At 47.2% G+C, this 16,081-nt stretch overlaps 1 protein-coding gene and 1 non-coding gene across 3 annotated transcripts in view; one reads left to right on the top strand and one right to left on the bottom strand.

The window, feature by feature from the left end:
- Window positions 1-16,081, top strand: part of TBC1D22A (TBC1 domain family member 22A) — a 255,224-nt gene that overhangs the window by 200,428 nt on the left and 38,715 nt on the right. For both annotated transcript variants that reach the window (XM_038756460.1, XM_038756459.1), the window contains exon 12: window positions 4,299-4,394. In XM_038756460.1, coding sequence (XP_038612388.1) covers window positions 4,299-4,394 — 96 coding nt within the window. The remainder of the gene's footprint in view (window positions 1-4,298; window positions 4,395-16,081) is intronic.
- Window positions 11-148, bottom strand: LOC119937327. Its single transcript, XR_005454003.1, has one exon. It is a non-coding gene; the product is annotated as a small nucleolar RNA SNORA7 (small nucleolar RNA).

Here is a 16,081-nt window from a genome sequence, read left to right as displayed (position 1 = left end):
ATTGATTGATTGATGTAGCAGATTGCCTGCCACTCGCTAGCCGCTGCCCAAGCTAGGAATGGGATGGGTAGGTCTCTGCTTGACTCTCCCTCCCATAGTCGAGACTGGTAGAGGACTGGAAGCTCTCCAGTTGCGACCGTGGGAGGGGAACCCAGCTTCTAGTGAGCGCTTAACACATACCACAAGAACAAAAGTAATAATAAACCCTCTCCCAAGCCCTGAGACAAAAATGATAGATCTCTTTAGAGGACGCAGAGTCATGGCCCATCCCCTTCCTTTCGCAGCCAGCGGGATGGGACTTGCCGAGAGTCATGCTCCGCTGGGAGAATCCCTGGAATTCGAGCCGAGGTCAGGACCAAGGACGTCTCTGTCTCATCCGTAAAGGGGAGAAGTGTCGTCGGGGGTGAGAGGAGAAGAGCAGGATCACGCTGGCGGTGTTTACCAGCGGCGTGATTTTTATTGATGCTGACAGGCCGCCCCGAGATTCCTAGACCCGGAGTCAAACTTGTCCCCGGCAAGGTCGTCGGAAGCCCTAACGTGAAGGTGACCGTCCGGGCGTGATTTTAGCCAGCCATGCTCTCCCTCACCGTTCATGGGGACCCTCGTCCCCCTCTCCATCCCTCTCATCTTACCTCCTTCCCTTCCCCACAGCACCTGTATATATGTACATATGTTTGTACATATTTATTACTCTATTTATTTATTTATTTATTTATTTATTTTACTTGTACATATCTATTCTATTTATTTTATTTTGTTAGTGTGTTCGGTTTGGTTCTCTGTCTCCCCCTTTTAGACTGTGAGCCCGCTGTTGGGTAGGGGCTGTCTCTATATGTTGCCAATTTGTACTTCCCAAGCGCTTAGTACAGTGCTCTGCACATAGTAAGCGCTCAGTAAGTGCGATTGATGATGATGATGATGGGGACACCGGTTGGGATGCCGAGGACTCCCGAGTGGAAAGCCACTCAGCTCCACTTCCAGAGCTGCTAGGACGATCCCACGGAGCTCGGTCTGAGTCGACGATGGGGGTCATCCATCTCTGGAGCGCGGGCCCGGTGTGGGGGACAAAGGGGACACACGAGCCAATTTCGTGTCACTTAAAGGAGCACGGATCGGCGGCCCGGACGGGACATCTGAAAACCAACATTTCCCCGGCTAAAAGGGGGCTGCTCGTTCTCACTGTGGGCTCGGGGAAGGTTCCCTGTTATTCCGGGAAGTCGGATAGGTCTGTGATGCTCCCTCCCCATCCCCCTATTTCCACCCCAGGAGATAGATTCTGCAGTCTTGTTTGAACATTAACAAAAAAAAGGGGAATTGGAGCAGACAGAATCCGCAGCTCGGTGGGATGCTTGTGAAGTCGACTCTTTTGCCCTTTCTGCTGTTAAACACCAAGGATCATCCTTGGAGTTTCAGTGACTTGGGGAGGAGGAGGGCAGGAGGAAGTGGGGACACCCTCAGCGTCATTTCCTTAGACTCTGCCGCTTCCCGTATCTGTGATTTAGCGCTTAGTACAGTGCCAGCTCTTAATACAGCGCCTGGCACATAGTAAGCACTCAACAAATACTAGAATTACTATTATTGTTATTATTTATTTGAATGTCTGTCCCCCCTCACTAGACTGTATGCTCCTTCAGGGCAGGAATCGTGCCTGCCAACCCAAGGAGTTCACAGTTTAAGAGGGAGGTAAAGGAGATAGCTTAACCCCATTTGCCATGCCAAGTGCATGTTGCCAACTTGTACTGCCCAAGCGCTTAGTACAGTGCTCTGCACACAGTAAGCGCTCAATAAATACGATTGATTGATTGATTGATTTTATAGGTGAGAAAACTGAGGCCCAGAGATGTTGATTGATTGGCTTGGGTTCACCCAGAAGAAGCGGAGTTGGGGTTATCAACCGGGTCCCTCGATCCCTAAGTCTGTGCTTTTTTCAGGTCTCATATTTACTATCATTATTTTAATTTGTTAATTGATCTATGGTATTTATTGAGCACTTACTGTGTACAGAGCAGTCAGTCACTCGATCGTATTTATTGAGCGCTTACTGGGTGCAGAGCACTGTACTAAGTGCTTGGGAGAGGGCAATGTAACAGATACAATCCCTGCCCGCAACAAATTTACAGTAAGCTTGTGGGAAAGTTCATTGTCACAGAGTTAATAGATGTGACCCCTGCCCATTAGCTCATTAGAATGTGTCTGTTTACTGGGATTAGAACCCAGATCAATCAAGCAATCAATCGTATTTATTGAGCGCTTACTGTGTGCAGAACACTGTACTAAGCGCTTGGGAAGTACAAGTTGGCAACATATAGCGACGGTCCCTACCCAACAGTGGGCTCACAGTCTAGATCATCATCATCAATCGTGTTTATTGAGCGCTTACTGTGTGCAGAGCACTGTACTAAGCGCTTGGCAGGCACGATTCCTGCCCTGAAGGAGCATACAGTCTAGTGAGGGGGGACAGACATTCAAATAAATAATAACAATAGTAATAATTCTGGTATTTGTTGTCTAGATCCTTCCGACCCCCAGGCCTGGGCTCCGTTTGACCGTTAGCTGATTTAGTTGGGAACATTTGTAAAAATAGTGGACGATCCAGTCTTGATCCAGCCCAGAGGAATTCCCTCTGACTTATTTTTACCTCCAGTAATGCAGTGGAATTCACGGAATGGTCGCTGAAGCAATTTGGTAATGGATTTCTCAGTAGGGCCCGGTCCCGATAAAGCTGCGATCAGGCAGTCGATCCAAGCTGCTTTACTTTCTTTATTACCCGGAAAGTCAAGTTGATACTGAGATGGCCTGAAGTAAAGTCAGCCGAACTGTCCACTCCTTTTCTTTTGTCATACCGTACCATACTTTTCGTCATTCTTTTGTTAGAGAAGCAGCGTGGCTCAGTGGAAAGAGCCCGGACTTTGGAGTCAGAGGTCATGGGTTCAAATCTCGGCTCTGCCAGTTTGGACTTTGGACAAGTCACTTAACTTCTCGGTGCCTCAGTTACCTACCTCATCTGTCAAATGGGGATTAAGATTGTAAGCCCCCCGTGGGACAACCTGATCACTTCGTAACCTCCCCAGCGCTTAGAACAGTGCTTTGCACGTAGTAATCGCTTAATAAATGCCCTCATTATGATTATTATTATACCGGCTGCCACCATCTTAAGCCCTTCAGGAATTTTCTTGGTATTTCAGTCAGGATTTAACCTCGCTCTGGTCTAGTGGGAAGAATGTGTCATTCTTCGTTTGGAAGTCAGCAGCAGGAGGAAAGAAAAGCCAAGTCCCCCTCTCTAAGGTGACTGATTGATCAATCGGTGGTATTTATTGAGCTCTCACCGTGTGCAGAGCACTGTACGAAGCACTTGGGAGAGTACGCGACAACAGAGTTGGTAGACACGTTCCCTGCCCACTACTGATTTTGACAAGCTGCCAAGGGCTTAGTTCAGTGCGCTCTGCACACAGTAAGCGCTCAAGAAATGCGATCGATTACAGAGAAACGTCAATCCCGGTATCTGGGGGTTTGGCGCTGTTTATCACCAAGATTCTCGGGCGGCCACCGAATCGAAAAGGAGTCCAGGGCGGGACCAGATTGAGGATTTTCCTGGCACGGAATGGGTTGAATATTTGGGTTGAAGAAGCCACTTGCGGAAGTGCCTTAGTCCAGAGTTTTCCCTCTGGAAACCAAAGGAGGTGACCGACACCTAGGTAGGGCAACCCCCAATCCCCTGCCCGTTCCACCCTGCCGCAGGATTCCCCAAATTTCTCCCGGTTCACACCAGTAGCCCCCTAGCCAGCTTCTCCACGATCGGCTCTTAAAGGCCGGGATTGAGGTAAATAAGGAAGGAATTCCAAAGGGAAGCGGTATTTATCGGAAGACACTTCATTGAGCCATTTAAACGGCGACTTAAGGTGAATAAAACACAACAGGCACATTTATCTCTGGTGTTTAAGTTCCCAACGGATAAACATACGTTCACTTATTTATTCATCTATTTCATCTTCCCGACTCTTGCGTCCTCCCGGGATAGCTCTCTCCTCCCGGCTCTCTCGCTAAATATCCTCGTGCCTGTCTTCTCCATCGGATTGGAAACTCCTCGAGGGCAGGAAACATGTGTGCCATTAGTTTCCAGGGCTCTCCCCCACCCCCTTAGTCCGGTGCTTGGCACACAGTTGGAGCTTCGTTACTGCCATTGATCGATCGACTGATTGAATTCTCAGGGGAGGGGGGACTTTGAGATGAAATTTGTAACTCGGGTGAATTTAACTGCTTCTCCTCCCTTTCTTTTATTTCCTTTCCGTTTTCTTCAGTCTGAACCAGAGGGGTTTTCGCATTTCCACTTGTACGTCTGTGCAGCTTTCCTCATGAGGTGGAGGAAAAAGATCCTGGAAGAGAGAGATTTCCAGGTAAGCGACGGCGTCTTTGGGGGAAGGAGGAGATTGGATATCTCCGGCGGGGCAGCGAACGAGGTTGAGTTCAGGAAGCGAGGTGGCCCCTGATCAGCTGCAGACTGGAAGCTTGTCGTGGGCAGGGAATGCGCCTGTTACACTGTCCTCTCCCAAGCGCTTAGACCCCTTCTGTTCTCCATCTGTACTCACTCCCTTGGTGAACTAGTTCTCTCACAAGGCTTCAACTATCATCTCCACGCTGATGACACCCAAATCTACATCTCCGCCCCTGTTCTCTCTCCCTCCCTCCAGGCTTGTATCTCCTCCTGCCTTCAGGACATCTCCATCTGGATGTCTGCCCACCATCTAAAGCTCAACATGTCCAAGACTGAGCTCCTTATCTTCCCTCCAAACTCTGTCCTCTCCCGGACTTTCCCGTCACTGTAGATGGCACTACCATCGTTCCCGTCTCACGAGCCCGCAACCTTGGGGTCATTCTCGACTCCGCTCTCTCATTCACCCCACACATCCAATCCGTCACCAAAACCGGCTGGTCTCACCCACTTTACAGTTGATTGGCGGGGGGCCGGGAGAAGGGGGGGGACACCAGTGAAAAAAGGCCAGCGCTTTGGTGACATGGCTTTTAAAAAATGACTCTTCATGAGGAAACCCAGGGTAATTACCGTTTTGATGGGGAGGCAGCGGTGTTTTAATTAAAGGGTCTTCTCTGTTCAGCCTATTAAAGATACAAGCCAAACCTGGCACGGAGGTCGCCTTAGCTAAACTAAAGATAAAGGACGGAACAGGAGACGTGGCTAATAAGAGGGAAAACAAGATAAGAAGGAGACGTAGCTGGGGAATACCGCATGGAATGAGCAAATGAAAAAGGGAGGAATGGTGAAATAATAGTATTGATTTTCTTCGTGTCCTCCCCCCCGCCCAAGCTACAGAATGCAATTAGTGCTTCGGTACCATGTGGGTTGGTTAGAAATCATGTTATGAACACCAGAAGTGTGCAGTGCAAAACTGTACTAAATGGGAAAGGAAATCAAAGGAGAAAACAGAAATTAAATAAAGGGCGCCAGGCGTTGCACTGAACATCGGAGAATTACATTTGCAATTGTGATATCTGTAGGAGAGCGATTCAGAGTCAGTGGACGTCAAGTAAAATAAAGTCAGGCGGAAACCCAGGTTTTCACCGAGAGGAGGTTAGAGAAAAATAGCTGTAAAAGCCCACACCATTGGAATTTGCCCCTGGGGAAATAATTTCTTGCTGAATGCTATTTCCATAGGAACAGAATCATTTTTTTTTTTTGGCCTCGGGATAAAGCATCGCCACGGGAAAGCAAAAGGGTCACCCTGGTTTTACTCCACCATAAGTAAAAGTGATTGGAAAGCGGAGGGAAGGAAACGGGTCATGCTTTGGCAGGCGGAATTAATTAGAAATTAGGAACCGATAGGAGGTCCTCGTCATCACACGTAACTCTCGCTGCAGAAAATGTCTTCCTCGAGTTTAGACTGTAAGCTCATCGTGGGCAGGGATCGTGTCTAACAACTCCATTGTATCGTACTCTCCCAAGCGTTTAGTACAGTGTTCTGTAAAGTAAGCTCTCCATTGATACAATTGATTGATTGATTTGGGGACAAGAATCGGCTGGGCCTCCTCTGCTGTATTTTCCTCTTCCAAGCGTTTAGTCCAGTGCTCTGCATTCTAGACTGTACGCTCCCCTCAGTTGGAAGTTCGTTGTCGGGTAAATGGCAGAGCCGGAGTTAGCATCTAGTTCCCCCGACAGCTATCCACTAGGCCACGTTGCTTCCCTAAACAAGGAAAAGGAACTAGTACCTTCATCTTAACGCGGGACTTAAGGTATGACGCATATAGGATTTGGGAATGATCACATTTCCGTTTGAAAAGCGACTTGCTTTCCAAAGACCAAACGTAGCAGAAAATGCTGAGGCATGATATTTCGTGGCATAATTAGAACCCAAAATCTTTTCTTCTCCCCTCGAAAGGCATTTATTTCCCATTTTCTTTCTGTCAGGCGCAGAGAAGGAAATCAGCCGAATCCGAGCACTTCTGCATCCTTAGAAGGACTGACTGTATTTCTTCCCCTTTCCCCTCGATCCTCTCTGCTCTCTCCCTCCACTCATCCTCCCTCCTCCAATCAATCAATCAATCAATCAATCAATCGTATTTATTGAGCGCTTACTATGTGCAGAGCACTGTACTAAGCGCTTGGGAAGTACAAATTGGCATCACATAGAGACAGTCCCTACCCAACAGTGGGCTCACAGTCTAAAAGGGGGAGACAGAGAACAGAACCAAACATACCAACAAAATAAAATAAGTAGGATAGAAATGTACAAGTAAAATAAATAAATAAATAAATAAATAGAGTAATAAATATGTACAACCATATATACATATATACAGGTGCTGTGGGGACCTCTCTCAACTTCAGGGAAGGGGATGAGGGGCAAGCAGCATCACCCAATGCTATATACTGAACGCTTCCCGCATGCAGAGCGCTGTACTGAGCGCTTGAGAGAAGCTAATGCAGTGGAGTCGGCAGACCAACTGCCAGTCTGATCAGCCATTCATTCAGCTGTATTTACGGAGTGATTTATTGAGTGGAGAGCACAATAAACGGATGCATTCCCTGCCCACAGGGAGCTTACAGTCTAGGAGACGGGCCAGCCCCCAAGTCCGTCCTGCTCTGCTCTGAATGGAAAATTGCTTTTCAACCCTGCACCCCAAATCCCGACCAGATAGCGGGATTTGGATAGCGGGGTATAATAATAATTATTATTATAATGGGGTCCACACCGGGAGGTGGGGGGAGGGTCCCTCGTCCCAAGCCTTCAGAGCAGAGAGCAGATGCGGGGGGATTTGACTGTAGAAGCAGCCTGGCCTAGTGGATAGAGCCCGGGTTTGGGAGTCAAAGGACCCGACTTCTAATCCCTACTCTGCCGCTTGTCCACTGTGTGACCTTGGGTGGGTCACTTCACTTCTCTGGACCTCAGCCTTTTTTTTTTTTGAGCTGTTCCCTCAACGCTGGGTACAAGATAATCGGGTTGGCCACATTTGCCAGTCACAGGCCTAGTGAGAATCAGCTTGGCCTGTTGGAAAGTGCCCGGGCCCGGGAGCCAGAAGACTTGGGTTCTAATCTTGGCTCCAACTCTCGTCTTAGGCAAGTCACTTCATTCTACGTTTCCTCAGTTACATCATCTGTAAAATGGGGATTAGTACCGTGAGCCCCATGCGGGACATGGACTGTGTCCAACCCGCTCAGCTTAGATCTACTCCGGCGCTCAGTACAGTGCCTGGAGCATAGCAAGCGCTTAACTGATGCTGTTTAAAAACAGGCCGAACCAGGACCAGAACCCTGATCTCCCGATTTTCCGAACAGGCATCTTCCCACCGGACTGGGGAATGGGGGTTTGGGCGGGGAGAGCGCGTCGGCGAACTCATCGTGCGTGTTTCCAGCACCGCTCCCCTCTAGTCCCGGCTCCGCCCCGTCTGCTTCGTGACCTCGGGCCAGTCATTTCACTTCCCTGGACCTCAGTTCCCTCATCTGGAAAATGGGGGTTAAGAGTGTGAGCCCCGTGGGGGACAGGGACTGTGTCCAACCTGATTACCTCGTATCCCCCTCAGCGCTCAGAACAGGGCTTGGCACATAGTAAGCTCGTAATAACCCTTTCCGCACCGCCCCGGCCCAAAGGATTCCTTTCTCGAGAGGGTTGAAGGGTCCGATCTAGGTTCCTGTAATTTGGGAGAGGCTGCACAATGCATTTTAGCGGGGGAGTTGTGCTTCCTACCTCGCTGGGTTAATTGGCCGTCCGTCATTAACGGATGTACTCGCAGTCTCTCCGGGCGGTGGGAATGAACCGACAGGAGTGGAAAAGCCAACCGGAGAAATGTTCCACATCCTCATCTCCTTCTGGGAGACGAGTTATTGGTGTCCCCCTGTACGCCCTACTAACCATCTGTCACAAGCTACTTGCCGCACAACTGCGAAAAAGGCAAGGAAATGACTTCATTGGGAGGGTGAATTTTTATTTATTTATTCATAAATAAATATTTATTTATTATATTATAATTATATATTATAATTATATTATTATAATTATATATTTTATATGTTAAATAAATATAACATATTTATTACTCTATACATATTTATTACTCTTTTTATTTATTTATTTATTTATTTTACTTGTACATTTCTATCCTATTTATTTTATTTTGTTGGTATGTTTGGTTCTGTTCTCTGTCTCCCCCTTTTAGACTGTGAGCCCACTGTTGGGTAGGGACTGTCTCTATGTGTTGCCAATTTGTACTTCCCAAGCGCTTAGTACAGTGCTCTGCACATAGTAAGCGCTTAATAAATACGATTGATTGATTGATTGATTGAAATGGAGTCTCGCCAAAGTCCCCCGATTGGATTCGTGTTCTGGTGAGATTGGATGAGGTCGACGCTTTTGGCCAGAAAGACTTTTGGAAGTCTTAATATAGTTCATTTACTCATTAATTCAGTCGAATTTACTGAGCGCTTACTGTGTGTGCAGAGCACTGTACTAAGTGCTCGGGAGAGTGCTGTATAATAGAATTAGCAGACCCTTTCCCATCCATAATGAGCTGAAAGTCTAGAGGGGGAGGCAGACATGAATAAGTGCTTACTGTGGGGCAAAGATGGCACTATGCTCTAGGGTAGGTACATATTTATTAGGTATATATGTATATATGTTTGTACATATTTATTACTCTATTTATTTATTTTACTTGTACATATCTATTCTATTTATTTTATTTTGTTAGGATGTTTGGTTTTGTTCTCTGTCTCCCCCTTTTAGACTGTGAGCCCACTGTTGGGAAGGGACTGTCTCTATATGTTGCCAATTTGTACTTCCCAAGCGCTTAGTACAGTGCTCTGCACGTAGTAAGCGCTCAGTAAATACAATTGATGATGATGATGATGATTAGGTCAGACTCGGACCCTGTCCCACATCGGGCTCACATTCTAGGTAGGAGGGAGAACAGGGATTGAATCCCCAGTTTACAGTTGAGCAAACTGAGGCCCAGAGAAGTGGAGTGACATAATGATAATAATAATAATAATATTTGTGGTATTTGTTAGGCACTTAACTACATGCCAGGCACTGAACTAAGTCCTGGGTTTGATGCCAGCTCATCAGGTTGGAAACAGCCCATACCCAACACAAGGCTCACAGTCTTAATCCCCATTTTACAGATGATATGTTGCCAACTTGTACTTCCCAAGCGCTTAGTACAGTGCTCTGCACACAGTAAGCGCTCAATAAATACGATTGATTGATTGATTGATTGATGAGGGAACCGAGGCACAGAGAAATGACTTACCCAAGGCCACCTAGAGACAAGTGGCGGAGCCTGGATTAGAACCCAGGTCCTTTGACTCCCAGCCCAAGCTCTTTCCACTAGACCACGCTGGTTCATTCCCAAGTACTCACTACAGTGCTCTGCGCACAGTAAGTGCTCAGTAAATAGCAGATTTCAATTTGAACCCACCTCAGTCCCGATCCTGTCGGAGCTTCCTGTCCGAGCCCACCCTCGCCGTCGGCTTGGGGAAAACGGCCTTCTTGGATGTCAGTTGAAAATGGCAAACATTTCCTAGGTGTCATGTACTTCTGAAGCACTTGCTATTCATAACAATAAGTGATATAGTTATGACATATTTACAGTCTCGGGGAAAGGTGTGTGTGGTGTTTCTGTTGATTGCTATCAGAACATCTCCACAGAATCTTAACTCCTTTCCTGTCCTGTCCCGTCCCCTTCCCTTCCCTTCCCTTCCCTTCCCTTCCCTTCCCTTCCCTTCCCTTCCCTTCCCTTCCCTTCCCTTCCCTTCACATTTGTTAAGTGCTTACTATGTGCAAAGCACCGTTTTAAGCACTGGGGAAGATACAAGGTGATCAGGTTGTCCCATGTGGGGCTCACAGTCTTAATCCCCATTTTGCAGACGAGGGAACTGAGGCCCAGAGATGTTAAGTGACTTGCCCAAAGTCACACAGCTGATAAGCGGCGGAGCCGGGCTTTGAACCCATGACCTCGGACTCCCAAGCCTGGGCTCTTTCCACTGAGCCACGCTGCTTCTCTATTGTATTGTATTCTCCCAAACGCTCAGTGCATTGCTCTGCTCACAGAAGACCCTAGCTCTTTGAGGACTTGGATCATGTCTACTAACTTTTGTATTGTACTTTCTCAGGTGCTCAGTACAGTGCTCTGCTCACAGTCTACCGAAGCTCCTTGAGGGCAGGGATCGTGTTTACTAATTCATTCAATCATATTTATTGAGCGATTATTGTGTGCAGAGCACTGTACTAAGCACTTAATGCTACTAATGCATTTTCTGGTCAGCTTTGGGGTGTATGAATAATAATAATAATGATGGTATTTGTTAAGTGCTTACTATGTGCCGAGCTATCCCAGATACAAGGTTATCAAGTTGTTCCATGTGGGGCTCACAGTCCTAATCCCCATTTTAACTGAGTCACAGAGAAGTTAAGTGAATTGCCCAAAGTCACACAGCTGACAAGTGGTAGAGCTGGGATTAGAACCCATGACCTCCGACTCCCAAGCCCGGGCTCTTTCCGCTAAGCTACGCTGCTTCTCTGTATTAGACAATTATCGGTCCCTTTCTCTGTTCCTCTTCAGGTTCCCACGTTTTGTTTTTTTTATTAAATGGTGTTTGCTAAGCGCTTACTATGTGCCAAACACTGTACTAAGCACTGAGGTAATAATAATAATGGCATTTATTAAGCACTTACTATGTGCAAAGCACTGTTCTAAGCGCTGGGGAGGTTACAAGGTGATCAGGTTTTCCCACGGGGGGGCTCACAGTCTTAATCCCCATTTTACAGATGAGGTCCCTGAGGCACAGAGAAGTGAAGTGACTTGCCCAAAGTCACACAGCTGACAATTGGCAGAGCCGGGATTTGAACCCGTGACCTCTGACTCCAAAGCCCGGGCTCTTTCCACTGAGCCACGCCGCTTCTCTAGTCAGGTTGGGCCCAGCCCCTGTCCCCCATGGGGCTCACAAGTCTCAATCCCCATTTTATGGATGAGCTAACTGAAGCACAGAGATGTTAAGTGACTGGCCTCAGGTCTCCCAGCGGACGAGCGGTGGAGCCGGGATTAGAACCCACGTCCTTCAGACTCTCAGGGCCGGGTTCCGTCCACTAGACCACGCTTCCACATCCTTCTCTCCCTCCGTGTGTGCCGAGAAAGCTCGCGCTCTCAGGGACATCCGAGATAATCCCCTTTGATTTGGGGGGTTGAATGTGGTCAAAAAGTGTTCAACCCGGTGTGTTTGCCCTTGCCGGGATTCTAACTGTTTTGAGCCATTTAGCAATTTAGCAAAATCAATCAATCAATCAGTCGTATTTATTGAGCGCTTACTATGTGCAGAGCACTGTACTAAGCGCTTGGGAAGTACAAATTGGCAACACATAGAGACAGTCCCTACCCAACAGTGGGCTCACAGTCTAAAAGGGGGAGACAGAGAACAGAACCAAACATGCCAACAAAATAAAATAGGATAGAAATGTACAAGTAAAATAAATAAATAAATAAATAGAGTAATAAATATGTACAACCATATATCCATATATACAGGTGCTATGGGGAAGGGAAGGAGGTAAGATGGGGGGATGGAGAGGGGGACGAGGGGGAGAGGAAGGAAGAGGAAGGAAAACACCACTGCCGTCAAATCCCTTCAGAGGAAGAACAGCTAAAGGGCGTCTGAAGTATGGTTGAGGGATCTTTGATTGGCCCTCTGCAATTTCCTTCTGAGGGAGAAGAGGAGAGGCTTCCGAGAAAGGCTTGGATTGTGGATTGGAGTGGTCCATTCCCAGAGCGGAACTAGAAAATGCCTGCTGGGAGAATCCCTGCAGACCCTCCCCCTATAGACTCTAAACTCCCTTTGAGGGAGCCTGTCGTTGGGTAGGGACCGTCTCTAGATGTTGCCGACTTGGACTTCCCAAGCGCTTAGTATAGTGCTGTGCACACAGTAAGTGCTCAATAAATGAATCAATCGTATTTATTGAGCGCTTACTATGTGCAGAGCACTGTACTAAGCGCTTGGGAAGTACAAATTGGCAACACATAGAGACAGTCCCTACCCAACAGTGGGCTCACAGTCTAAAAGGGGGAGACAGAGAACAGAACCAAACATACCAACAAAATAAAATAAATAGGATAGAAATGTACAAGTAAAATAAATAAATAAATAAATAAATAGAGTAATAAATCTGTACAACCATATATACATATATACAGGTGCTGTGGGGAAGGGAAGGAGGTAAGATGGGGGGATGGAGAGGGGGATGAGGGGGAGAGGAAGGAAGGGGCTGAATGAATCAATCAGTCAATCGTATTTATTGAGCGCTTACTGTGTGCAGAGCACTGGACTAAGCACTTGGGAAGTCCAAGTCGGCAACATATAGAGACGGTCCCTACCCAACAGTGGGCTCGCAGTCTAGAAGAACGTGCCCACTAACTCTGCTGTATCGTCGTCTCCCAAGTGCTGAGCCCAGTGCTCTGCGCATAGCCGCAGAAGCAGCGTGGCTCAGTGGAAAGAGCCCGGGCTTTGGAGGCGGAGGTCATGGGTTCGAATTCCGGCTCCGCCACATGTCTGCTGTGTGACTTTGGGCAAGTCACTTCACTTCTCTGAGCTTCAATCAATCAGTCGATCAATCGTATTTATTGAGCGCTTACTGTGTGCAGAGCACTGTACTAAGCGCTTGCGAAGTACAAGTTGGCAACATATAGAGACAGTCCCTACCCAACAGTGGGGTTCAGTTCCCTCATCTGTAAAATGGGGATTATGACTGGGAGCCCCACGTGGGACAACCTGATCACCTTGTGTCCCCTCCCAGCGCTTACAACAGTGCTTTGCACATAGTAAGTACTTAACAAATGCCATTATTATTATTATTATTATTATTGGCAGCGCTCAATAAATACCTTCAATTGATAGAGTGCAAGACCTCCCGCCTCTGGATCGCGGTGCACTTATATCCAAAGTCCGTCTCCCCCGTAGACCGTGATATTTGCTGTGGTATTTGTTAAGCCCTTACTATGTGTCTGGCACTGTTCTAAGCCCTGGGGTGGATACAAGCAAATCATCGTAATCAGTCGTATTTATTGAGCGCTTACTGTGTGCAGAGCACTGTACTAAGCGCTTGGGAAGAACAAATTGGCAACTTATAGAGACAGTCCCTACCCAACAATGGGCTCACAGTTGGACACAGGCCCTGTCCCACATGGGCCTCACAGTCTTAATCCCCATTTTCCAGATGAGGTCACTGAGGCCCAGGGAAGTGAGCGGTCACACAGCAGGCAAGAGGCGGAGCCGGGATTGGAACCCAGATCCTTCTGATCCCCAGGCCCATGCTGTGTCCACTATGCCACCGACTGTAAGCTCTACTCACAAAGTGCACCCAATTCCATTGAACGACAAATGGAAAAGTCGACAATAAGGCTTGAGGGTCATCTTAGCAGGCCTGCATAGGACCTCGCCATCAGCTGCAGAAGCATCCTCTTTGAAAATAATAATAATAATGGCATTTATGAATCAATCAATCATATTTATTGAGCGCTTACTGTGTGCAGAGCACTGTACTGAGCGCTTGGGAAGTACAAGTTGGCAACATATAGAGACAGTCCCTACCCAACAGTGGGCTCACAGTCTAGAAGGGGGAGACAGAGAACGAAACCAAACATACTAACAAAATAAAATAAATAGAATAGATATGTACAAGTAAAATAAATAAATAGAGTAATAAATATGTACATACATATATACAGGTGCTGTGGGGAAGGGAAGGAGGTAAGACGGGGGGATGGAGGGGGGCGAGGGGGAGAAGAAGGAGGGGGCTCAGACTGGGAAGGCCTCCTGGAGGAGGTGAGCTCTCAGTAGCTCTCATTTATTAAGCACTTACTATGTGCCAAGCACTATTCTAAGCGCTGGGGAGGTTACAAGGTGATCAGGTTGTCCCACGGGGGGTTCAAAGTCTTTAATTCCCATTTTACAGATGAGGTAACTGAGGCACAGTGAAGTGACTTGCCCGAAGTCAGTCACACAGCTGTCAAGTGGCGGAGCTGGGATTTGAACCCATGACCTCTGACTCCAAAGCCCGGGCTCTTTCCACTGAGCCACGCTGCTTCTCTAGTGAAAACCTTTGTATATGTATATATGTTTGTACGTATTTATTACTCTATTTATTTATTTATTTTACTTGTACATATCTATTCTATTTATTTTATTTTGTTAGTATGTTTGGTTTTGTTCTCTGTCTCCCCTTTTAGACTGTGAGCCCACTGTTGGGTAGGGACTGTCTCTATATGTTGCCAATTTGTACTTCCCAAGCGCTTAGTACAGTGCTCTGCACATAGTAAGCGCTCAATAAATACGATTGATGATGATGATGAAAATGAAAGCAATCCCTCTCTGCAGGTATGCCCACACACAGCCCAAGACCCAGAGCCCAAGACGGATCAGTCCGTTCAGATGCCAAGGGGCAGCAGAAAAAGTCTGGACCCGAAGGTTTTGAACCTAAAACGGTCTACGTTAAAGATCACCGGGTTCTGCTTATTGGTTAGAGCCCGGGCTTGGGAGTCAGAAGGTCATCATCATCATCATCATCATCAATCGTATTTATTGAGCGCTTACTGTGTGCAGAGCACTGTACTAAGCGCTTGGGAAGTCCAAGTTGGCAACATATAGAGACAGTCCCTACCCAACAGTGGGCTCACAGTCTAAAAGGGGGAGACAGAGAACAAAATCAATCAATCAATCAATCAATCGTATTTATTGAGCGCTTACTATGTGCAGAGCAATGTACTAAGCGCTTGGGAAGTACAAATTGGCAACACATAGAGACAGTCCCTACCCAACAGTGGGCTCACAGTCTAAAAGGGGGAGACAGAGAACAGAACCAAACATACCAACAAAATAAACAAAACCAAACATACTAACAAAATAAATAGAATAGATATGTACAAGTAAAATAAATCAATAAATAAATAGAGTAATAAATATGTACAGACATATATACATATATACAGGTGCTGTAGGGAAGGGAAGGAGGTAAGATGGGGGCTTGGAGAGGGGGATGAGGGGGAGAGGAAGGAAGGGGCTCAGTCTGGGAAGGCCTCCTGGAGGAGGTGAGCTCTCAGTAGGGCCTTGAAGGGAGGTTCTAATCCCGGCTCCGCCACCTGTCTGCTGGCTGTCCTTGGGCAAGTCACTTCTTCTCTGCGCCTCAGTGACCTCACCTGTAAAATGGGGATGAAGACTGCGAGCCCTGTGCGGGACAAGGACCGTGGCCAACCCGATTTGCTTGTATCCAACCCAGCGCTTAGTGCGGGGCCTGGCATACAGTGAGCGCTTAACAAATACCGCCGTTATCATTATTAATATTACCGTTATTTCTGTGCATCGCCCTTAATTTTGCCAGTCCGCAAAATTAGGGACGGAATAAATGGAGCCACTTGGAGGTGACTGAGGGGGGCTTCTGGGGGCGCAGACCAACACAGTAAATCCAAGATTACCTCGTTCAGCATGACAATGCTCTGTGGTCCCCAAGAAAATATTACTTCTCCCTGCAGTTCCTGCCGCAGCAGTAATGCCGTTAAGATAAATTCCCTTCTTTCATTTGTTTATTCTGAG

This window comes from Tachyglossus aculeatus, chromosome 14 (assembly GCF_015852505.1).
Source record: "Tachyglossus aculeatus isolate mTacAcu1 chromosome 14, mTacAcu1.pri, whole genome shotgun sequence".
NCBI classification, from domain to species: Eukaryota; Metazoa; Chordata; class Mammalia; order Monotremata; family Tachyglossidae; genus Tachyglossus; species Tachyglossus aculeatus.
Note: the sequence above shows the minus strand (reverse complement) of the source record. Positions and strands in the feature narration are given on the sequence as shown.